Consider the following 24174-nt stretch of genomic DNA (forward strand, 5'->3'; position numbering starts at 1 on the left):
AAACCAAAAATTTTGTTGAAATGAATGAGGCATAAAAGTTAACGAGGTGGAATTGCGGCACAAATATATCTGAATGTGCCGGGCCCAAATCAAAGCCGTTTTCCTTAAAGTCCGAACCCGGCCCGAATTCAAACCCGACCGCTATACCTACACTAGAAAAAATGTTTGAATTATAATGTGCATTTAATAACGAATATAACCAAATACATGTAAAATTAAGCGACATGCTTTATTATTCAAACGTTATGGCAAATGCTCATACCGTCATCAGTGATATCAGACTGATGAGCAGATCCGTATATAGTGTTCAAAATATTTATTTGTTATCTGATGAAACAGTGGGCAAAAATAAAATTGTAGAGAATTTACACATTGCACAGTCACAGCTAAATATAGAATAATCTGAACTATTTTCAGGCATAACACGATTGTAAAGTATATTCTCAGCAGCCATATAGGCTACAGTCTGTGAACGTAACTTTACACCTGCATACACCTGTATATCTTTATGGTATCATCACTTTTTATAATTAAAGTAGCCCTACCATAATTTCTTGTCATACCAAATCCATACAGTATACGAACGTAAATTACAATGTGTTTTTTTGCGGTAATTACATTTTTTTCCGTTTTAACAACTACCAAACAATTTTTGTTTACAGAAACAATTTTTGCAGAAACAAAAATTATAGAAACAATGCTGTTGAGTGCAGAGTTGTAAGCGGGCCCAAAATGCCAGCCCGAACCCGAGGCGATAGTTAGGATGGCAGGCCTATAATAAAGCCGTAAACGATAGGCAATGGCCTAAACGGGACGTTTTAGGGCTGTTGGGCATTAAAACAAGTCACGCAACTAGGATTTAGCTACTTAATTTATATTTCTAAAAATGGGAAGTATGACCCGAATCAAGACCGTTTAAAATAACAAGAAGCAAATCCTGAGTCCGAACCCGACACGAAAAGCCCGGCCCGACTTTCAACTTAGGTTGGGCGTATCAGACAGCTATGAGATCTTAATCCTACAATCAGTCTACGTTTTAAGCATATATTTGAACAGAATTGATCAACTACAGTACCGTTGTCTTAATGACTACAACCATGACATACAACAATGCATTAAAACAGTGGTCGGCAACCGCCGGTCCGCGGTCCGGTACCGGTTCGCGAGGAGTTTGTTACCGGGCCGTATAATTTTTCAGGTTAAATGATATAAAACATTTTGCCCATGTATCCCGGTGATGATAAACTAATTTAAGCGTTTTTGTTGCGAAATATTTGTAGTTTTTTAAAGACCGGTCCGTGATAAAATTTCACTTTCAAAAACGGACGAATCCCGATCAAGGTTTTTTTGTATGTCTGTATGTGGGTCAGGCGCGCCAGACCATTGGGCCAAGTTCCAGCCCACATTAAAACTATAAACACCGTTTGCGGCGATAATTAGGTTATTAGCGCCATCCAGCGGTGTTAAATAATCAGCACTTGTCTGTATTTTTATCGAAGCGATGTTAGTGGAAAAGATTAGCATCATAATGTCAAAAAAACATCTCGAAAATTGTGCTTTAGCGTCACATAGCGGAAAACGATGAGAAACATGTAAAAACCACTGGGTAAATCGTAAGTTATTGTTGGTGTAAGTTTATACAAATGACTTTTTGTTTAAGGTAAATTAATGCAATTGAATTTTTAGTCTTAGGTCCGATATCGCAGTATGATCTGCTGGTGTCCCTTTGACGCATTCTGTGCGGCTTTAAGTTCACAAAATACGGTTGCTTAACTTCCCGGAGAAAACACTTTAAAGAATGAAGCATATTTGAAAAAAAGTACTTCAGGAAAGCACTAACAGTTAAAACAATGAAAATACTTTTTATTTTAATTGCAATTGAACGAAAAGCCTATTTGAAAACCACTCAGAGTATTTAAATAGTTCCAAAACTACTTCTAGCAGATGTAAACTTCTTACATGGCGGCTCTATCGAAATAATAGGACAAATCAGCTAAAGTAGGTTATATTTATTTTTTCAAAACCCAACTGATTGCACTCGGGCTTGTGCAAATGTTAATCGCGCAAGATCGGTAAACAACTCAATCTATACGAAGCATGCATTGAGTGGAACTAAAATTACACAAACGTGACAACCATGCCTAATCTATATGGATACGGATCAACTTAATGTGACTAAGTGGGAATTTAATTACGTGAAACGTCAGGTCAGGATATGGATTGTCTGTTCATCGAAGCATCTTGCTTTAGCTTTAGCACGTGTTTATTTTACATTACAATTTGAACCGAATTGTTAAGGTATGACTTTTCTGCCTCGTACACCCAACAAGCTGATGTGCGGTTAGATGGCTACAATGGCCAATGTCTTGTCACCAGCTGCACTGATGAAACTCTATAGGTTGATTCAGTTTGTACCGTCCGAAGCTTACTTCATCATTTAAATTTGTGTTCTAAGAATTCACACAGAACAAAAAAGACTTGGTTTAAAATGCTACTTATGACACACACTATTTTGAATATACAAGTCACTTATTCTAAAGATTAATTTCTTGTACCTACTGTAAACGTGGGATTCGTTAATATCCCTAGAATATACAGAGGTTATTGATAAACTAGAATATTTCTATTAAGATTCTTCAGCACGGCAAACAAACAAAGCGCACAATGTTAAAAAAGTGTAAAAAATATGTTAGAAAGGTCGGAAAACGTTCAAGGTCGTTGCAAGGCTTTTGAAACATAAATGCTTGGGGTTTGGGATAAAAAAAACGCAAAACTTAAGCAGACTCTTATGAAATGTATAAACGCAAGTTATTAATTTGGCAAAATTGTATTTATAAATTGTAGAAATGTGAAACAAAAAAATTGTAATGAAACAGTCACAACAGTTTTATTTTCTGCCATGTCGCAAGTAATTTATCATTTGTTGATTATGCTTATAGTGTATGTATATGCAAAACGGTGTTTGATACAGTTGACGACTCAATACTCTAGTCATAAAATAATTCCGCGTTACACATTTCGGTCGGTAATTTATTTTTGAACAGCTCATACTACGACCGGAATGTGTTTTTACGCGATACCGCGTATTAACAGGCAGTCATTCAACGCGGGCCTCGTAGAATAAAAAGAATGTATTAAAATTTGATCTATTTGTGGGTCACCACATGGCTCGGAGTGTTTTCGTATATCTGTTGTTCAGGCCATGAATATCCGGTTAAAATTGTGGGTCATTCACGCAGTTGTTGACACTATTTGTTGATCCGTAGAGCGAGTCATAAAATGCAGTATGATGCTTAATACGGTTTTACATGGAGCACCACAACGCACTTATAAATATAGGAAGTATTTCAAGCCTATCGGAAAGAATATAAATGACAGTGTAACAGTTTTAAGCTAATGAGCACTTCTTTTTAGAATGTGATAACATATTTTAATTAATCATGCTTTATATCTAACTGTATTCTTATACCATAAAACAAAACAGTACATTTTCAAAAATTTCGACAACTTTTAGCAAAGCAGTTAAGCACTCACCACAATATTCATAATTTTTTCTTCCCAGTCAGAAAATATCTCGGAGTTATCCCCGGGCCAAACTAGGGATTTGGGTCACTGTTCGAATTAGCAGTGGTTTATCTGAGATTATCTCAGATGAGTGTTCTTACACATTTTTTTTATTTGAGGTTGTGGAGACGATGTTTTAACAAGCAAACAATATTTTAATTCATGTTATTGCAAACTATGTTAATCTTGTGGAAAACTGTTTCTATGATTTTCTGCGATAACCCATGGGTAAATTGTGGATGTGCCCATGGTATTTTTGAAATCTTGTCTTATTGCCAAATCAATGACTTTACATTAAATTTACTGTTTAAATTTGTATCTTATTACAGAATAATACGTCCTATACATAAAACGCGGGGGCATATAATTTATCAATAGAGCGGTTTTTACACTCGCTGTACACATGCACAAACTATGCAAAATATTTTAAAATTGTTGGCTGGTTTCGTCACTGTGAGTCCATTTATTCCCACGTTTTATCTTTTTGAAAAAGTTTGGCAAGACACCGGACTTGATTTCGCTATAACGATTTCGGTTTTGGCGGGTGGCGCGTGTTTAGGTGGATTCAAGTTGTGTGAAGTCCGTTAGTGCATAAAATACGCAGTGTATTTGATTTAGGCTCCAGGTGTTAATTAAAGTTTGTGGCATACATTGCTTTATGAAACAAACTATAAGGCTGCAGGTTTGTGGAATGTATAATGAAAAATGTAAAATCTTTTAAATGTAGGCCACGTTAACTGCTGGCAAGACTAATCTACATTTTTCCAACTTACTCTTTATAGTTAAGTTTCTGCTACTGCTATTACATTTGGTGTTTAATGCAATGGGAAGACCAAAGAGTAAAAGAACATTTTACAAATCTTATAATGCACTGTCCAGAAAACAAAAATGGCTTCGTCGTCAAAACACATTGCGACAAAATGATTTTCAGAGTGATGAAGATAGTACGAGTACTAAAACTATACAAAATATCCATATGTCAGCCATTGGCAGCAACCCCAGTGAATCCCCATCAACCAGTGTAAATACCCAGGCCCATAACGAAACTGATTTTTGCAATGTTTTACCAGCAGCTGAACTAAGCTCAGACTCAGATCAAGCTTCAGAAGAATCATTTAATTCTGACCATGTTTACAGTTGCCAAGAAGAAGGTTTGGTTGAAAAAAGAGCAGAGCACATTCCTTTCCATTCAAACACTGATCCTGATATCACAAAAATAATAAGATCATGGGCTCTTAATGAAGTCAATGTACCCAAAACTTCGGTGTCAAGGTTGTTAAAGGGCCTGCATGCTATTCACACTAAATTACCAATGTCATTCAATACCTTACTACCAAGGCCAGACCTTCAATACAAGTCAATGATTCATGGAAAGTATGTTCACTTCAGAAACTGGATGTCTTCTTTAAAAGACTTGTTGTATAACACATTTAATCACATCTCTGGTACTGTTCAGTATTCCTTGGTGATTAACATTGATGGGTTGCCTTTATTTCAACATTCACCAGACTTTAAAATGTACCCGATACTGTGTACAATTTACAAAGTCAAGAGTAGACCTATATGCATTGGTATATTCTCGACAGAAAAGTCAACTTGTCGCGAAATGCCAGATCCAGAAGTTTTACTAAAAGACTTTCTAAATGACATCCAACGTCTTCATTCCCATCCCATTTCTTGTGATAACTTAAAGTTTCAAATGGCTGGCAAGGGAATTTTTGTTTGTGATGCTCCAGCAAGATCTTCACTTAAAAAAATTAAATCGCATTGTGCCTACAATAGCTGTGAACGTTGTACAGTAACTGGTGTATATGATGATTATTCTCACCATGTTTGTTTACTTGGTCATGGCAGTTTTAGAACCAATGAGGATTTTGTTTCACATACTCACGAAAATCACCACACTGGTATTTCTGTGCTTGCTGACTTTGGTGTGGATATGATACAATGTTTTGTCCTGGATTATATGCACTTATGTTGTTTAGGGGTTACTAAACGTTTATTGTCTTGGTGGAAGGGAGTGAAAAGGTAAATTTTGCACTTTGTGTTGTGGATTTTAAAACGCTTGATAAACAACTAAATATATATATATATAAATATGTATTTTAAGACAGTACACAGCCAAGCTTTCATCGTCATCCATATCCATTATAAATGAACGGATAGAAATATACAAAGACTATATACCAGTTGAGTTTAATCGCAAAATGAGGAATCTATCAGAGCTCCCATATTGGAAAGCATCGGAGTTGAGATTATTTCTTCTGTATACTGGTGCTGTGTTATTAAAATGTAAAAATACTATATCAATTAAGAGGTATAGGCACTTAAAAAGTTTATTCATTGCCATGAGAATTTTGCTTTCATCTTCCTCTAATGAAACCAGTCTTCATCTATGCTCAAAATTGCTTTATGACTTTGTAAGTAAGTGTACAACAATTTATGGCAAAGGTTTTGTTACCTATAATGTACATAGTCTTGTTCATTTGGTAGATGACTACAAAAACTATGGATCCCTTGATTTGGTAAACTGTTTTGTATTTGAAAGTTATCTTGGTCTGTTAAAGAAGTATGTAAAATCTGGTTATAAACCATTGCAGCAAGTCAGTTATTACGCATTTCATTCTAATGAAAATATATTGTCTATGACACATAGCAAATTTGCTGGACTTAATAAAGGTGCTGCTGCTGGCATTATTGAAGGAGGTATTACACTGCCTGGGTTTTCAAATGCAGTACATTTTCGGAAATTTAGACTTTATTCTGACTGTATCATATATGCTAACTCGGTTGCTAATTCAACTATACAATTTAATGGAACCATTGCAAAAGTATTTGACATAATCTTGCATGGTACAAATGTTTTATTCATTATTAAAAAGTACAGAAATGTTACAACATTATTCAAGAAACCTGTGCCCTCCTCTGCTGTTGGAGTGTTTAATGTTGACTGTTTAAGTGATTCATATCAGGTTATTAATGCCAGTGGTAAAATTTGTAAATGTATTATTCTTCCTTATAAAAAAGGATTTGTTGCAATGGAAATCATTCATTCCATTGAATAAGGTTGTGGCGTTATATGTGTTTTGCTATATTATGGTTTTTACATTGTTCTGTATTATTGTAAGTGTACATTACAAACATTTGTGACATCCCAATTTGTTTTGCAGGACTTTGGTGTAAGTTAAGAAACAAAATGAAAAACTTTGTCTGTGTCAAGTTTACTAATGGTGGTACATCTGATATTGTTCATTGTGGTTGGATGGTTGATACCTCCTTGTGCAAATGGCCTAATTCAGGTGATATACAGCAGATGGCTCGAGACTGTGTTCTTCCTGAACCAAACTGGAAAGTGTATGCATGCAAAATATTATGCCAATCAAGTATGTATGTGTTAATAGTAATGTAATCTGTATGTTTAAAAGTGTATTTTTTGTGGAATCATATGATGGTGCCTGAAAAAAGCATACGCATTAAGTGACGTCGAATCTTCAGAAGAAGAAAACAGTTTGGGACAAAATACCTCACAAAATGATTGCTTCATACCTCCACTTGTCCGCAACAATAGTCTTTCACAAGAGCGGTATGTATTTTATGTTTTTATTACTAATTTCATAAATGTGTATAAGGTCTAATGAACCTGACAAAATGAAATCCAAATAATGTTTTTTGTTTCAGTTCCTTTTTGGTACCAGATCAGAGTGTGAGAGCCCCGAAAAAGCAGAAAGCAAAAAGTACAACAATGCCACAAACAGCGAATCTACTCCATGAAATAATGAGACTATCTGCCCAGCTAAACCAACTCACTCGAATAACAACAAGACTAGAAAGAAAAGTTGATTCATTGCTGGTCATGAAAGATGACGAACAATTTTTTGATTTTAAACCTGCATCAAACGAGTTCGAATTAAACAACATTTTGCAGAATGTTACGGTATGTAGTGAAAAATTTTATGTACCATTTCTGCACAAAAACTGACTTTTTAAAATTCGCAGGATTATAAGGATATAGCAAAACGAACAGAGAGAGCATCATTAAGATCAACAATACGGAGCTTCATAAAGCTGTTTTTTAGTCAGGAATTGGCCATAACTTATTCATGGTCTGGTTTAGGAAACAAACGGCAACCAACCAAGAAGTCTTTTAAAAAACATCAAGTCTACACACTTTTAACTCGTAAGTTACTTAATTAAAATCATGTACAATTTTAATAATTGCCAAAAATGATGTATAATCTTTACATTTCAAACCAAATTATGTAAGTATGCTAAAACATATATATTTATAACTTTTACCATACTAATCACACTGCCAAGTGCCAACCATTTTTTTCATCTTAGGGGTATTGCAATTCACATCCTATAAGGATGCAACAATCGATAACATTGAAAATGAAGTGAAAGTTTCTTTGGCTGGTGTTGGGGATTGGAATGGGCACGAGGAAAGAAGACAAAAGAGAAAAAAAATTGAAAATTCAAGTGAGAGTGACAGCAATACCAGCACAGACACCATACCATGTGAAGACTGTAATGACATGGAATGAAATTTAGGTTTGGGGCAAAGGTTGCATCTGGCAAAATGCTGCCTAAACGACTTTTGCCCCAATCTGCCGTTCAAACTATTCGTTTGTTTGTTATATTCGTTCTTTAACTAACCGTGCATGTCATACACTGTATGACCACTGTCATTGCAAAGACAATAAATAATTGCTGCAGGGATTTTGCATTTGGTGTAAAGCAGGGATATGTGTGGCCAGGCTACTTCCACGTTAGGCCCATATATAAGGACCTACCAAGGGAAATCAGCGATAATCTAACATGGGCCGATGTTACCTTTCCTGTCTCCCGCCAGTGATAAATCTATGGGGTAACTCCGATGAGCAAGTTACGGGCCATACTAAACTCGAAGATATTTCGACTAAGGCCCGCACTAAAATTTCTGAATGATAATTATCATTTACCGGTTCAGTGTGTATTGTCAAGATAAAAATCTGTGCGGTATTTGTTCACGTGCGTCTTAACCACGACCTATCTGCTTTTAAGAGTAACTTTGGATCGCACTTTTTCCTTTTTGATGCGACAAGGAAGTTATACAGCTAGTGTTCGTTTCACCTCGCAAATACAGACAATCTGTATTGCATGTATATTTTAGCCCGGAATACCTAAAATCGTCAGTTGTCTGCTTAAATAAGTTGACAGTTGTCTAAGTTACCAATTCTCAAATATTTTTTTTGTAAAAATAGAACTACGACGTTTGAAATAACTGTTGTCATTCTAAACCACAAATTCATCGTTTTGAAAAAACCGAATTAAGGTCAAAATTTTTTTTTTAACAAATATTTTAGAACCAATTGAATTGTGAAGCATGCAAATACATTTTTCAGTTAATAAAGGTATGTAGTTTCAAAAATTAAAATAAATATCAAATTGGGACACCAATACATGCAGTAGCATCGAAATAATTTAATATAGGTCGTTTCAGAACCGTGGCCAACTTCTTTTAAACGCCTCAATCGTTGTTGAGCAAATTATTTTCACATACATTGTAAAAATATCCCGCAACATGTTTAATACAAAATACATTACTAAAAGCATATTGGAGATTGCACCATGAATCAAGCTTTTATAATACACAGCAGTAACAAAGCAAAATGAGAGCCGATTTTCATGCCATTTACCTACATATTATAGAGATTTTGTAAAGTATGGTGCATAATTTCCTTGTATAAGAAACCTAACCAGTTTTGGACAAAATACATAAGCATCTGGATTTTAATTTACATTTTAACAACTATTTTTGAGTCCAGCTGTTAAATGCGGTAAATTTTCAAAACAATGCCAAAAGGCTTTAACGGGAAAATAACACCAGCGTCACAAACTAATTTGCTTTCGTCCGATTCTGAGTCATTTAGCTTCCATTTTCCGGCTTCGTAGGGACATTGGATCGTGCTTTAAGTCAGTGGAAGCGTTTTTCTATTGATTCGTCGAAGGAAGAAAACAATACAAGAAAACGTGACCAGTCACAATATGCGTTGTTTTGGTCAGAGTTCTTGTGGTAAAAAACGTTTGTCGTAAAATTCTAAGTTTGACCCCAAAACGAGTATAAAAAGCAGCAGAAGGGAATTAGATTACATTGTGAAGGATGCAAGCAGGATGCGGAAAGATAAAGAAGAAATTTGTGCAAGAACTAACGTTTGGAGTTTTTTTTGCAATTCTAGAACATACTAAATATGAATTATTTTAAACTAGCTTGTTTTGCGCAAGGTGACTAAAAAAATAACAACACCAAACGTCGGAAAATAACAACACCAAATGTAAAAATTCATCGAATCAAAAAAGGTCTCATGTGAAATAATGCTGTGTATGTTTTAGATCAATAGATCCTATTTAAACCAGAAAAATCATGAACAAACTTATTCTCTTCACCCTGATCGTTGTGGTTCTTCTGCTCGTCGACACCGACGCGTGGGGCAGGCGACGCCGCCGACGTAGCAGCCGCCGCCGTCGTCGATTTATCCGCAAGGTTAAAAAGTGGGTGGGGCACGCCAAAAAGTGGGCGGGGCACGTCAAGAGGTGGGCCCGTCACGTGTCTAAATGGATCGGCGTTTTCGGGTAAGTTGCAAATTAAACGTAATAAAACGTGTTCGCGATGAGATTTGAACTGACAACCTTAATATGATTGTGTATGTTTCAGGGATCATTCGGCGGCAGACATGACTGAAGAGGAACTGGACGAATTGCAGAACAATGAGGATTTCATGCAGTTGCTGGAAGACATGGCCCAGGATGCAATGAAAATGCAGGAAGATTCCTCAGCAGAAGAAAGCGAGGACATTGAACAACTTTTGGAAGAGTAAAAGGTAGATTATAAGTTTTTCTTTGTTTTGTTAAATAAGTTCTGCTTTGTTTTGCTAAATGTGCCAAACTGATGAGTTGAGAAAAAGTGGATTTTGCCAAGGTGAAAAAAAAGGTTTTTTTATTAATATTTTGAACGTTTTTTAGGCAGAAACCAACGGACCATCATAGAAACGTTCCTGTACCCAGAACAAAATTTCTTTTAAGATATAAATAAAAAACGCACAAAACTTGTCTGTCTTTGTTTAACTGTAAACATCAACTTCAGAGGAAGAAGTGAGTTGCCTTAATACGCAAAAACGTTCGTTAATTTCGCAGAAACTAAAATAATGTCAAAGTGTAAAAAAAATCTGTCGTATGTACCAATTCATTCCTTCAATATTGTAAAAAACTTGACAGATATTGTCGAAAAAAAAACGACTAGTTCGACACATTACTCTAAATTATTACGTTATTAAATTACGTTCATAAATTTTTCGGTAGACTATATATAAACAACGATTTAAAAAAACTGAATCCATTAAAGATTAACGTGGGACTATTAAGACAGCGTTGCTTTTCAATATGTATCAAATCAAATCATGAATATCGTGTAAAGATAAATAGGGGTCACTTTTGATCAAACACAACGCGAGAGACAAGAAAAAGTAAAAAACATTAGGTGCGGGACCCGAAGGAGAGAACGGAGGTTGTTTTTTTATCGACCGATAAAAGTCCATCGGGAGAGTTAACGTATTGCTTGACAAGATAGGCCAAGGTAAATAAATAGAATACAGCAAGTACGAACAAACGGGAGGGTAAGGCGATAGATGTTACTTTACTCTAGGAAGAACCATATTTTTGGATGTTTATGCTTGCACCACTTTTATTTGGCCATTTTCCTGAAAAAATTAAATGGACCGGTGGCTTTTGCACAAACTGCACATAAAACATTCAGCGATGTCCAAACGTTCTTCGAATATATCGCCGTGTTCAATAGCGTAGTGGTGCACCAAAACCGTTTTATCATCGTTCGCGTTCTGTTGGTGAGCTTTCGTACCGATCTATGGCCATTCCGACGGATGGAAAATCGGTTTTTCGTCTGGCCAACATATAGCGCATTGCAAACTCGGCGTGTTGCTACATAAATGCCGAAATTCCTGTATGTTAGGTGGGACGCTAATGTGAACAACCCATTAGGTGCGGTGAGGCTGTCGGATGCGTCCACCATAGACATGTGACTACCGAAGTGGCCACACAATGCACAGTGACCACATGGAAAAGAACCCGGCAGTAATAGAATGTTGGTCAGAAAACTACATTGTGTAATGGTTCCGTACCTTATGAGTATCCTAGCTAGAGTCGGTGGAATTCTATAGGAAACCATCACATTAGGTTTCAGTAGATGGGGAAAACTAGTCGCCCAAACGTCCCTTTAAACCAGTGGTTCCCAACCTTTTTGTAGTCACGGACCCCTTTTATAAATTTTATAGGTCCGCGGACCCCCAAAGTAATTTAGCCGTGATATTCGTTTCCTGCATTGTACGTTATTATACTTTCCCTTTTAGGGGCAGAACTTTAATCAACCTTCACAGTCCTTAAATCTCAATAAAGTTCTGTCAATGCGTTCTGTCAAACCAGCCAATGCAACAAAGAAATAAGTTTTCTGGTGCACATTACTTGAAACAAGGCACTATAAAGTCTATTGTCCATGTGTGTTGTGATGTAACAATGGAGGTAACAATCACACTAAAAGCAAGTTTTCTTGATCCAAAGGTTTGATAAACAGTTAGCACTGGCACGCAGGATTGTAAAGACGGTTTGAGAACTTAAAAATATTGTACTGTTGTTAATGCTACTACAAATGTTTGCCTCCACGGACCCCCTGAAACCATCTCACGGACCCCTTGGGGGTCCGCGAACCCCAGGTTGGGAACCACTGCTTTAAACCCCACACTTTCTGAATGGGTTTGCTGGAAATCTTCCTGTCCATTTTTCTGCTTTACCAATGATGTTTTGGTCCATGTTTTCTGGGAAATTTGACAGTGTGGCTTTTGCTGAAATTAAGTGTCGCAGACTCGTTGAGAAATCTTGGTCTCTTTCACTAAGTCTACGCATCTTTTTTGCCTTTACCATGCAGAATCGACTTAAAAAACCGTTATTGAATGGGGAGACCTTCCGTCTAGAAAACGGCGATTGAGAGTATTTTTCTTTACCTGATTTTTTGTTACATCATAATTGCGAAATGTCAATGAAAGGCCAAATTTCAGCAACCGATTTTCTTAAGCCGGTATATATCTGTTCAGTCTACTTTTTGCCCAGACATATCCCGGCGGTATTCAGGGACAATACTTTGACAGAAGGCAACACTTATCGGTGATACAGATATTCCAAGAACGAAGTTACTCAGGAAGTACAGGTGTGAGACAAAGCTTGCAGCAGTCGGACTGGTATGTCATGAACCCGGACGGTTTCAATGTCTTCCGCAAGAATTTTACGGGTTTTTTAATAAAGGATATGCGTAAGCGGGGGCTTTGTTAAAAAAATGTTTAGCTGTTGGTCCCGTAACGTGATGATACAAGTTAGCCTTACATCTACAACGTGTAGTAGATGCTGATCGAAAATTTAACTCTTCTGGTGCAAAAAAATTACCTTTTCCTCACAAGTCTTACGTATTTTCGATACATGTTTATATCAAATGCATCTCGCGTAAGGGGAAGCAGATCAAAACCAGTCATCTCTCGTTGCATTACTTATCGATAGTGATCAAAGTCCAATATCAGCATCTTTCCTTCTTAGTCCGAGCGGCAAATCACAATTTTTTGACCAAATTTATTTTCGAGTATATAATACTTAAGTCATAAGTACCATTAAATGTCGTAGGGCTAGCAATACACAACACTTATGTACTCATTAGTATACAGTAAACAAGAAATAAGAAACAAGAAACATTTCTATGTTCCACTGCTTGGCATCACAGCATGTAAATAACACTTAATCTAAATCGGGTATCACCTTTTTATTTCATAAACAAAAAAAGAAGCTAACTTTATAAAACGTCAGCCAAACAACGAAAACACCCACATAACCTCTGTAATAACATGGCAAAATCACACCTACGTCCCCAGGGCAAACAGCGGAAAAAAGGCTCCAGCAAACACACAAAACATCGCATATCTTCAGTTCTAGTACAGGTAGAAAGGTGAAATTTCACACCTGTACTAAGTCGAGCATGCAGAATTTAAAAATGCCAAAAAAAATTTTGCCACAAAATTAAAAACATTTTGGGCCGAAATATCCCGATTTTGGTAACTTAAACTAAAACGGGAAAAATAAAATATTGCTCATTTTTGTGGAAAACCTTTACGTTCCTGAAAATCTAAGTGATATGCGCCAAATTTCGGGGCGGCTGGTAAAAAAAATGCAATTTAGTTAAAAAAATTTATGACGTAAAAACGTGGCAGTTTAGGTTTGGCACTCAAATTTTGGGGTCAAATCCCAACGGATTTGAATGAAACTCGCAGGAAATGCAAATAAGGGTCATTACTTTGCACAGAAAAAATATCTACTTAAAAAGACCTAATGGTAAAAATTGATAACCGATTAAATGTTATTACTGCCAAATTACATTTTGGAATAAGTACGATCTTCAGTTTATCTTTGAGAAACGCAAGAAATTGACACTTAAATGCAATGAATCACACACATATGCAATTATAAGGTATTTAGGCTTCTATATTGTAAAAATCAAAAGAAAACATTGATTCTGAGCGAAATATTAATCATACGAAACTGAATATTGCCATTGTCCTTAAGATAACGCTGGATCCCGTGATTAAGAGACTTTGACCGCCTGAGATGCGGAAGCACGGAGATGCGGAACAGAAGAACCGCGCGTCGCAGGTATCGCCTCACGCAGCGCACGTTCAGTCAAGGTGCAAGTAAACAACATTGACCCAGAAAAACAAGTCCTAACTTGCACAAAAACAAGTCGAAATATACAATTTATGAGTTTCAAACTAAAATATGAGACTATAAAAAAATATCTTTTAGGCCATTTTGATCGGTCGCTCGTCATTGTTTGCTGGCGAGCGGGACGGCGGCAATATGCGCGAGTTATGAACTTCAAGTGAATATTGCGAGCTGTGGCCCCGAAGTTAGAATAACGATTTAGGGCTTTTTGAAAACGGCATGCCTGCAGAAAAAGAATATGGCAGTGGCTTTTATGCCGCGCAACGTGGTTAAGAGCATTGAGCAGTCATATTCATAAGCGTATTAATATTTGTGGTTTTGATTATTTTTTAAGCGAGTGCCATTGTTGGTTTGTTAATTCCTTGAAAAGTATTGTGTGCGAATTTTTCTGTTCAGCTTTGTTTGGTTCGCGAGATATTGAGGTCGAAAGTGAACCCTTTTTGGCCATTTTGATCGGACGCGCGTCATTGTTTGCTGGCGAGCTGGACGCCGGCAATATGCGCGAGTTATGAACTTCAAGTGAATATTGGGAGCAGTGGCCCCGAAGTTAGAATAACGATTTAGGGCTTTTTGAAAACGGCATGCTCTGCAGAAAAAGAATATGGCAGTGGCATTTTTTCCGTTTCAACACAATAGCTAAATATCCGCTTCAAAATAGGACAAGCGTTGGTCGTTATGGCAATATTCAGTTTCGTATGATTAATATTTCGCTCAGAATCAATGTTTTCTTTTGATTTTTACAATATAGAAGCCTAAATACCTTATAATTGCATATGTCTGTGATTCATCGCATTTAAGTGTCAATTTCTTGCGTTTCTCAAAGATAAACTGAAGATCGTACTTATTCCAAAATGTAATTTGGCAGTAATAACATTTAATCGGTTATCAATTTTTACCATTAGGTCTTTTTAAGTAGATATTTTTTCTGTGCAAAGTAATGACCCTTATTTGCATTTTCTGCAAGTTTCATTCATATGCGTTGGGATTTGACACCAAAATTTGAGCGCCAAACCTAAACTGCCACGTTTTTACGTCATAATTTTTTTTAACTAAATTGCATTTTTTTAACCAGTCGCCCCGAAATTTGGCGCATATCACTTAGATTTTCAGGAACGTAAAGGTTTTCCACAAAAATGAGCAATATTTTATTTTTCCCGTTTTAGTTTAAGTTACCAAAATCGGGATATTTCGGCCCAAATTTTTTTTAATTTCGTGGCAAAATTTTTTTTGGCATTTTTAAATTCTGCATGCTCGACTTAGTACAGGTGTGAAATTTCACCTTTCTACCTGTACTAGAACTGAAGATATGCGATGTTTTGTGTGTTTGCTGGAGCCTTTTTTCCGCTGTTTGCCCTGGGGGCGTTGGTCAAAATCACCCAGACATAAACTCCAAGTCACTGATGCATAAAATTAAAGGAAAGTCAACTTAAAGGAAAAACACATTTTTTCTTACAATTTATATCGTGAGGCGATTATGGAAGGTTTTCGTATGTCAGTTGGTCAGGTCATGTATTTCCGATTAAATTATGGCTTGTTCACGCAGCATTTGTTGACCCGACGAGAGAGTCATAAATACAAGTCTGATGCTTAATACGGTTATGTAGCGCACTTATAAATATAAGAAGTATTTCAAGCCCATCGAAAATAATTCAAATGGAGTTGTGACAGTTTTCAACTAAGCAGCTTTTTCTTTCAGAATGTGATTATTTTGAAAATACCATGCCTTAAACCTAACTATATTTTCATCATAAAACAAAACAATACAATTTCAAAAATATCGACCACTTAATTTTGCTTTCGTCTGGGTCTGATTCAAGTCAATAAATGTGTTAGGATTGTTTGTTTTTTTCCATTGATTCGTCGAAGGAAGAAAACGATAAAAGGATATCGTGACCCGCCACACTATGGGTTGTTGTGGTAAAAACGTTTGTCGTAAAATTCAAAATTTGACCTCAAAAACGAGTATAAAAAGCAGCAGAAAAAGATTAGTTTTCATTGTATGTGGAAGCTGAATGCGGAAGGGTAAAGAAGAATGTTTTGCAAGAAATAAAGATTTGGGTTACAATTGTAGAACATTTGAAAATACGAATTACTTTAAACTAAAAAAAACTAAAAAAAAACTAAACGTCTTTGTAAAAGTCATCGTATTAAAAGGTTTTGTGTGAAAGAATGCATCGTATGTTTTAGATCAATAGATCCTATTTGGACGAAAAAAAGAATCATGAACAAACTTATTCTGTTCACCCTGCTCGTTGTGGTTCTTCTGCTCGTCGACACCGACGCGTGGGGCAGGCGACGCCGCCGACGAACCAACCGACGCCGTCGTTCACTTTATCGCAGGCTTAAAAAGTGGGCGGGGCACGTCAAAAAGTGGGCGGGGCACTTCAAGAGGTGGGGCGGTGTCGTGCCTAAAAGGCCCGGCGTTTTGGTGTAAGTTGAAAATTCAATAAAACTTGCTCGTGTTGGGATTTAACTGATAACCGTCACATTTGAGAATGATACAAGTTGCTGTTGAAACGTCATGTTTTATGCAAATATACTGGCTTGTTTGTTTCTCGTGAGAATCTTTAAAACCGTGAATTGTGTTTCTAACCTTAATATGATTGTGTATGTTTCAGGGATCGATCGGCTGCAGACATGACTGAAGAGGAACTGGACGAATTGCAGAACAATGAGGATTTCATGCAGTTGCTGGAAGACATGGCTCAGGATGCAATAAAAATGCAGCAAGATTCCTCAGCGGAAGAAAGCGAGGACATTGAACAACTTTTGGAAGTGTAAAAGGTAAACTATAGTTCTGCTTTGTTTTTCTGAATGTGCCAAACCGATAAGTTAAAGAAAAACTGGATAAAACATGTTGCCAAAGTGGAACGAAAATTTTTTTTTTAAATATTTTGAATGTTTTTTTAGACAGAAACCAATTGACCATCAAAGAAACGTTTCTGTACCCAGAACAAAATTGCTTTTAAGATATAAATCAATAAAAAAGCACAAAACTTGTCTGTCTTTGTTTCACTTCAAACATAATTTCAGAGAAAGAAGTTTGCTGTCCTATTCTACTACCAAAAAACGTTTGTTAATTTCGTAGAACGTAAAAAAATCTGTCGTATGTACCAATTCATTCCTTTAATATTGTCAAAACCTTGATATATATTTTCAAAAAAACGACTAGTTTGACAAATGACTCTAAATTATTCCGTTTTTTGTATTAGGTTTATAATTTTTTCAGTATATAAACAACGATTTTTTTTTATCCATTAAAGTCTAAAACGGGACCATTAAGAAACCTTTGCTTTTTTATCATGTATCAAATCAAATTATGAATAGCGGGGTAAAGATAAATAGAGATAAAGTTTATTAAATACATCTCGCGTCAGGGGAATCAGGTCAAAACCAGTCATCTCTCGTTGCATTACTTTTCGATAGTCACTGTCACGTTCCGTTTTCACGGGTACGCAAAAGTTTGGGACTGACTATCGAAAGTTCCTTAACAGCTAACGCTCGTGTACTCTGATCGGCAGCAATCCTTTCCCTTTACATTTCTATATTCCAGTCTATATCATTCCATGTTATATTAACATTAGATGGGGGCGCTTATATATCATGCGTTACAATGATCGGGGAAAAGGGCGTTAACTCGCTATGACTATTTCCTATAGATAAAACAATAAACACTGCAACGGGCAACGGCGATGCGAAAAAACTGGCACACTAGGACAATGACAACACAATAGCGCTTGCAACGATAGATTTTAGACAAACCGACACTGCCCATTATCCGTTGTAATTGAGTCGCGGGATATTGTCATGGGGTGGTCTAGAATATTTGTGACATAACCCCGTGTTTAAAAGGAGATTTTCCTCGAATAAGAAAATCTCGCGCAATCTACCACAAATGTTCCCACAATTCGTCAGTGCCACCCGAAAGTCAAAGCTCTTGCATATTGAAGATATCGCTTTTCCTATCCAATGTTTTCTTTCATTGCTTTTCTTCTTCTTACTTCCGTACCTGAACAACGTGTGGAAATTCCCTCGGAAGTGATATGGCTTCGAATCTCGGAAAGATGATTCCGAAAATTGTACGCCTGACCTGGCTGCATTGGCTGTCCCATCTGTTGGCGGGTTGGCAAGGACGGCGGGAGACGGATAAATGGGCTTTGAACGTTGCACTCACTGGTCGGCGCTAAAACGAGACTGTCATCAGTTGGTTCCTCGAGAACCTGTTGCAATGAAGAAATAGACATTTCTCTCCCAGTATTTGCACCTCAACACTAGGGCGATTCTGAACCAATTCTTGATCTTGCACATCGACGACTGTCTTTGATATGGCGCTCTGCTCCGTCGTCTTTTGTATTGAAGCAACAATCCCGCCTCCCTCTTCTGTATGTAATTGCATATTGACCTGCTCCTGCGACAACTCTGCGTCTTGCCCACCTGTCTTCGTTTGAATCGTGGCGTTCTTCTCCGTCGCTTGTTGTGTCACAGAACCTGACTCTTCTTTGTCACACATCCACACTTCCGTTTCAATGCGACCCTGCGACAAATCCTTATTTTGCTCGTCTGGCGATTTGACGTGTTGCTCCACTGAATCGCAGATTTCCGTCCTCTCTACAGAAGTTGTCACAAGCCGTTTATTCATTGGCCCTGGAATGCGCTCTTGCTCATCTTCCACCAGGTGGACACGATCCACGTTTACTTTCTTCTTCACACAAATTTGGGACGACATAGCACTGTTTTCCCTCGGAAATGCCGCAAGCAACTGCCTGTCTACGGCATTTATCTCATACATGCGTGTCGGTCGCTCTTGACACTTGCCTGCATTAGTTGTCACCCCGTTCGTTTTTTCTCTACGGCGGTTCCTCGTTTCCAACTCAAGCTTCTTCATAGCCAGTTCGTGCCCCATGGCGCGGTTTCGTTGCCGTTCTTCTCTTTCGGCCTCAAGGTTTCTTTGCCGTTCTTCTCTTTTGGCCTCAAGGTTTCTTTGCTCGATCTCACATCTTTTCTGCTCAGCCTCACGATTAGCCCTTCGCTCTTCACGTTCATGTGCCTCCTTCTCACGGTCCTGTTTCACCTGCTCCTCCACATGCTTGCGCAGCTCTTCGTCAACGAGCCTTATCTGTTTTCCCGCCTCCACGTAGAGGTTTACATACGCCATTGCCGATCTTACAGGGGTTAGTGATCAACTTCGCGTTTTTAAGTCAGATCCCGGACGAGACCCCAGATGTCACGTTCCGTGGTTGCCCATGATTCGTGGTAATTGGGTCGCGGCTCGCGGGATATTGTCATGGGGTGGTCTAGAATATTTGTGACAGTCATCAAAGATCTAATTTTAGCATCTTTTCATGAAAAGATCTTTATCCGAGCGGAAAATCAAACTTGGATTGTCTGATTTTGAACAATTTTATTTTCGAGTATATGATACTTAAGTACCATTAAATCTCACAACACCTATAGGCTACCCGAGTATTGCACATCCAGCAGTTTTATTGTAAACAACCGACGTTTCAAAGTCCTGTACAAGACGCCTTCATTAGGATAGTGGCATATCTTGCATGACAAATTTCTTATAAAGCGACAAATTGCAACCAACCACACATAAAACAGCTATAACAAGATCGTGCGGCTGCAAACTCGCACCAACGTAGTGATAAATGAAGCTCAGTGGTCTAAACACAACACCTATATGTACTCACTAGTATACAGTAAACCAGAAACGAGAAACATTTCTATGTCGTACTGCTTGGCATCACAGCATGTAAACAACGCTTGATGTGCGTCTAGAATATTTCATTTTTATTTCACAAACAAGAGAAGAAGCTAACATCATAAAATATCATCCAAACAACTTAAACAGTGACATAACCTCTGAAATAACATGGTAAAATCACCCAGGCATATACTCCAAAGCACTGATGCATGCATTTTAAGGAAAGCCAATTTAAAGGAGAAACCCATTTTTTCTAACAATTTATATCTTGAGGCGATTATGGAAAGTTTTCGTACGTCAGTTGTTCAAGTCATATATTTCCGGTTAAAATTGAGAGTCGTTTACGCAGCTGTTGACACTATTTGTTGATCCGATCGAGGCATTAAATGTAAGTCTGATGCTTAATACGGTCTTATGCTTAATATGCATGGAGCGTAACAACGCATTTATAAATATGAGAGGTATTTCAAGCCTTTCGGAAAGAATATAAATGGCGTTGTAACAGTTTTAAGCTAACGAGCATTGCCTTTTAGAATGTGATTATTTTGAAATAACCATGCCTTATACCTAATTGTAGTTTTACCATAAAACAATACAATACATGTCTAAAAAATTCGACAACTTAATTTTGCTTTCGTCTGGGTCTGATTCAAGTCAGTAGATGCGTTATAATTGTTTATTTTTCTATTGATTCGTCGAAGGAAGAAAACAATACAAGGACATTGTGATCCGTCACAATATGGGCTGTTGTGGTCAGTGTTTTTGTGGTAAAAACGTTTTTAATTCTAAATTTGACCCAAAATCGAGTATAAAAAGCAGTAGAAAGGGATTAGTTTTCATTGTATGTGAAAGACGAGTGCGGAAGGGCAAAGAAGAATGGTTTGCAAGAAATAAAGATTTGAGTTGCAAATGTTAAACATTTAAGAATATAAATTACTTTAAACTATTTTGCATCGTAGCGTGATAAAATCAATCAAAAAACAAACAACGCTAAATGTCTGTGTAAAAATCCATCCTATCAAAAAAGGTCTTGTGTGAAACAGATCAATAGATCCTATTTAGACGAGAAAAATAATCATGAACAAACTTATTCTGTTCACCCTGTTCGTTGTGGTTATTCTGCTCGTCGACACTGACGCATGGGGCAGGCGACGCCGCCGACGAACCAACCGACGTCGTCGTCGATTTTACCGCAAGATTAAGAAGTGGGTGTGGCGCGCCAAAAAGTGGGTCAAGAGGTGGGCCGCTCTTGTGCCTAAAAAGCCCGGCGTTTTAGTGTGAGTTGAAAATTAAATTCAATATAACTCGTTTGTGTTGGCATTTTAACTGACAACCTTAAAATGATTATGTAAGTTTCAGTGATCGATCGCCAGCAGACATGACTGAAGAGGAACTGGACGAATTACAGAACAATGAGGACTTCATGCAGTTGCTGAAAGACATGGCTCAGGAAGACTACTCGACGAAAGAAAGCGAGGACATTGAACAACTTTTGGAAGTGTAAAAGGTAAATTATAAGTTCTGCTTTGTTTTGTTAAATGTGTCAAATTGATAAGTTAAAGAAAAAGTGGATAAAGCTACTTGCCAAAGTGGAAAAAAACATTTTTCAATAAAAATTGTAAATGTCTTTTTGGCAGAAACCAACGGACCATCAAAGAAACGTTCCCGTACCCAGAAAATTGTTTGTTTTAAGATATAAATAAAAAACGCACAAAACTTGTCTGTGTTTGCTTTACTTTAAATATCATTTTTAGAGATAGAAATTTGTTGCCCTTACACGCGAAAACGTTCGCTCATTTTTCAGCACTAAAAAATATCAAAATGTAAAAAATATGTCGTAACTTATGAAAAAATTCATTCATTCAATATTGTCAAAAAAACAAATTATAAATATAATATGGGTAATTTCGAGTCAAGCTTTGAACTACCCATAATACATTTGCACTTTGTTCAGTATATAACTATATATAAACAGCGGTTGACAAAAATTGCATCCAATTAAGCGGGACCATAAGGAACGCGTTGCTTATAACGTGTCTTCAAATCATGAATATCGTGGAAAAGATCAATATAGGAGATGCCTTTGCGCAATAATACTAACAGTTACTTTTGACCGACTTTAATTACAAGTATATGATACTTATAGCCATAAGTACCAATAAATGACGTAGGGCTAGCAATACACAACACCTATGTACTGATTAGTTTACAGTAAACCAGAAAAGACAAACATTTCTATGTCATACTGCTTGCTATCGCATGTAAATACTCAATGTACGCCGAAAATCAGGTATTTGACAAACATGTATATATATGGAGCACACAAGTCGATAAGAAAGCTAACTTCAAAAACATCAGCCAAACAATTTAGACACTGACACAATCTCTGTAATAACGTGGCAAAATCATCCATACATAAAATCTAAATCACTGATGCATAAAATTAAAGGAAAATCAACTTAAAGGAGAAACACATTTTTTCTATCAATTTATATCGTGAGGCGATTATGCAAGTGATATTCAGCCAGGCACCTTATAGGCGCTATATCGGTTGATGTGTGTATTGATCAGTCCAAGTAGGAACAATACTGAGTAAAATCGTGACCCAACGCGCTTTTTCAAGCACACAATGTGCTGAATGACTGCGGTGGATTTTTCTGCAGGGAAAATTTTCCCTATTGTGCTAGATCAGTGGTTCCCAAACTTTTTCATATTTTGTTCAAAAAGGTCATTTTTCCATTATTTCGAGTGCTCGCGGTCCTTAAGCTTAAATGTGTATTTCATAAAACGAAAGTTGATTGCAGGATTTTAGCTAGTTATGCAAAATTGCGCAAAAAAATCATCCAAAAACAGCTTGTGGCATCACAGACAAGACAAAAGCATTACGATTGTGCGCGAACAATTGCATTTTTGATAGTTGTCATGCAATAAAGGCTATTGTTTGGCAATGGAGACAGTCGATTCTCAATTTTAATTTGATTTAAACTTATTTAGTGGCACAAATGAGAATTATAGAATTACTTTAACCGCTTCGCGGTCCCCCCAAAATTGCCTCACGGACCCCTAAAGGACCGCGGACCCCAGTTTGGGAACCGCTGTGCTAGATAGAATATGCACAAATTGCCACAGTTAGAAATAGAATTAACATTGTAACATACAAAGTCAATGCGATAAAAATTAATGTTGACAAAGAAATATTACGTGGGTTTGTGTTGTAACAAAAGACATTTTAGGATTTGTGAATTTACCAAATCCAATTATCTCATTAAACAACTAGATCTCATATCAACAACTGTTTCCCTTATTCTGTAAAGGTCAGAACCCTGCAATATTTGCTCACTTGACTCACCACAAAACACAAAGCTACCGAACACTGGTTGGGTGTTTGAGCGAAAACGAGATGTACAAAAATAATTTTCTCATCTATATTTCACACCAATCACAATCCATGCCATGTATCGAATTTTGGCTGTACAAACAGAAGGTCATTAATACAAGCTTACGGTATTCTAAACGTTGGGCTTCCAAGTAATGAACGATATGTCAAGTAGGTGCCACAAATTTAAAGAACACAGAGATAAGCACGCCGTTGCCAAATAAGGAAACAAGCGTGTAAAACAAACAAAATACCAAACTTTTAAATACATGGTTAAAACTAAAACATGTTTGTCATAAATGTGATTGTCTGTTTCAAAAACCTCATATGCTGTAAGAAAACGTTAAACGGGGCTCCTTTCTTTGCTGTTTTGGTTTAGAAGACATCGTCAGGTTTTGACTTGTTCAAATAGAACTATATTTCTTGAATAATTTGTATATTTGTTTTAAAACGAATGCCATTTCCTTATTTAAAGGAAACTTTAATTCGAGCTTATTGTATGCGCTGAATTGGTAACTGTCACGATTGCAGCAACAATGAGATGAAAGAATAGAGATAAAAGTCGTGATGAAACTCAATTTCCAAACGGGATTTCGTGTTTTCCACTGCCTAAGTCTTTTATCTTCCGTGTTTTATTGTTCAATTTTACTTTCATGTTTAAAAGTGGGTATAAAATGCAACTTAGTTCAATAGATTTCAGTATGTAAAGTGCTAAGCTAAG

General features: G+C 36.9%; 4 protein-coding genes, 1 long non-coding RNA gene and 1 pseudogene across 7 annotated transcripts; 5 read left to right on the plus strand and 1 right to left on the minus strand.

Annotated features, from left to right (window-relative positions):
* Positions 1-3535: 3535 nt before the first annotated feature.
* Positions 3536-6734, plus strand: LOC145205192 (uncharacterized). 2 transcript variants are annotated; one of them, XM_080077851.1, is made up of 2 exons: positions 3536-5592; positions 5675-6734. In XM_080077851.1, exons 1-2 carry the CDS (start codon positions 4388-4390, stop codon positions 6627-6629), a joined length of 2160 nt encoding a protein of 719 aa, XP_079933977.1. In that variant the 5' UTR covers positions 3536-4387; the 3' UTR covers positions 6630-6734. The 2 variants fall into 2 exon arrangements, with proteins under 2 accessions (XP_079933977.1, XP_079933978.1); XM_080077852.1 differs by having other exon boundaries at positions 5679-5789.
* Positions 6657-8283, plus strand: LOC145205193 (uncharacterized). Its single transcript, XM_080077853.1, has 5 exons — positions 6657-6947; positions 7030-7147; positions 7243-7498; positions 7561-7741; positions 7906-8283. The coding sequence occupies exons 1-5, from the start codon at positions 6761-6763 to the stop codon at positions 8106-8108; spliced, it is 945 nt and encodes a 314-aa protein (XP_079933979.1). The 5' UTR covers positions 6657-6760; the 3' UTR covers positions 8109-8283.
* A 1657-nt stretch (positions 8284-9940) lies between these two features.
* Positions 9941-10653, plus strand: LOC145205173 (uncharacterized). Its single transcript, XM_080077835.1, has 3 exons — positions 9941-10176; positions 10259-10424; positions 10567-10653. The coding sequence occupies exons 1-2, from the start codon at positions 9968-9970 to the stop codon at positions 10419-10421; spliced, it is 372 nt and encodes a 123-aa protein (XP_079933961.1). The 5' UTR covers positions 9941-9967; the 3' UTR covers positions 10422-10424; positions 10567-10653.
* A 6098-nt stretch (positions 10654-16751) lies between these two features.
* LOC145205723 (uncharacterized) lies at positions 16752-17333 on the plus strand. The gene is made up of 3 exons (XR_013853706.1): positions 16752-16800; positions 16989-17154; positions 17281-17333. It is a non-coding gene; the product is annotated as an uncharacterized LOC145205723 (long non-coding RNA).
* A 590-nt stretch (positions 17334-17923) lies between these two features.
* On the minus strand, positions 17924-20289 carry LOC145205527 (uncharacterized; annotated as a pseudogene).
* A 774-nt stretch (positions 20290-21063) lies between these two features.
* On the plus strand, positions 21064-21793 carry LOC145205420 (uncharacterized). 2 transcript variants are annotated; one of them, XM_080078141.1, is made up of 3 exons: positions 21064-21354; positions 21431-21584; positions 21715-21793. In XM_080078141.1, the coding sequence occupies exons 1-2, from the start codon at positions 21155-21157 to the stop codon at positions 21579-21581; spliced, it is 351 nt and encodes a 116-aa protein (XP_079934267.1). In that variant the 5' UTR covers positions 21064-21154; the 3' UTR covers positions 21582-21584; positions 21715-21793. The 2 variants fall into 2 exon arrangements, with proteins under 2 accessions (XP_079934267.1, XP_079934268.1); XM_080078142.1 differs by having other exon boundaries at positions 21437-21584.
* The last annotated feature ends 2381 nt before the right edge of the window (positions 21794-24174 follow it).

The sequence above is a fragment of the Phallusia mammillata genome, chromosome 8, assembly GCF_965637545.1.
Source record: "Phallusia mammillata chromosome 8, kaPhaMamm4.hap1.1, whole genome shotgun sequence".
NCBI classification, from domain to species: Eukaryota; Metazoa; Chordata; class Ascidiacea; order Phlebobranchia; family Ascidiidae; genus Phallusia; species Phallusia mammillata.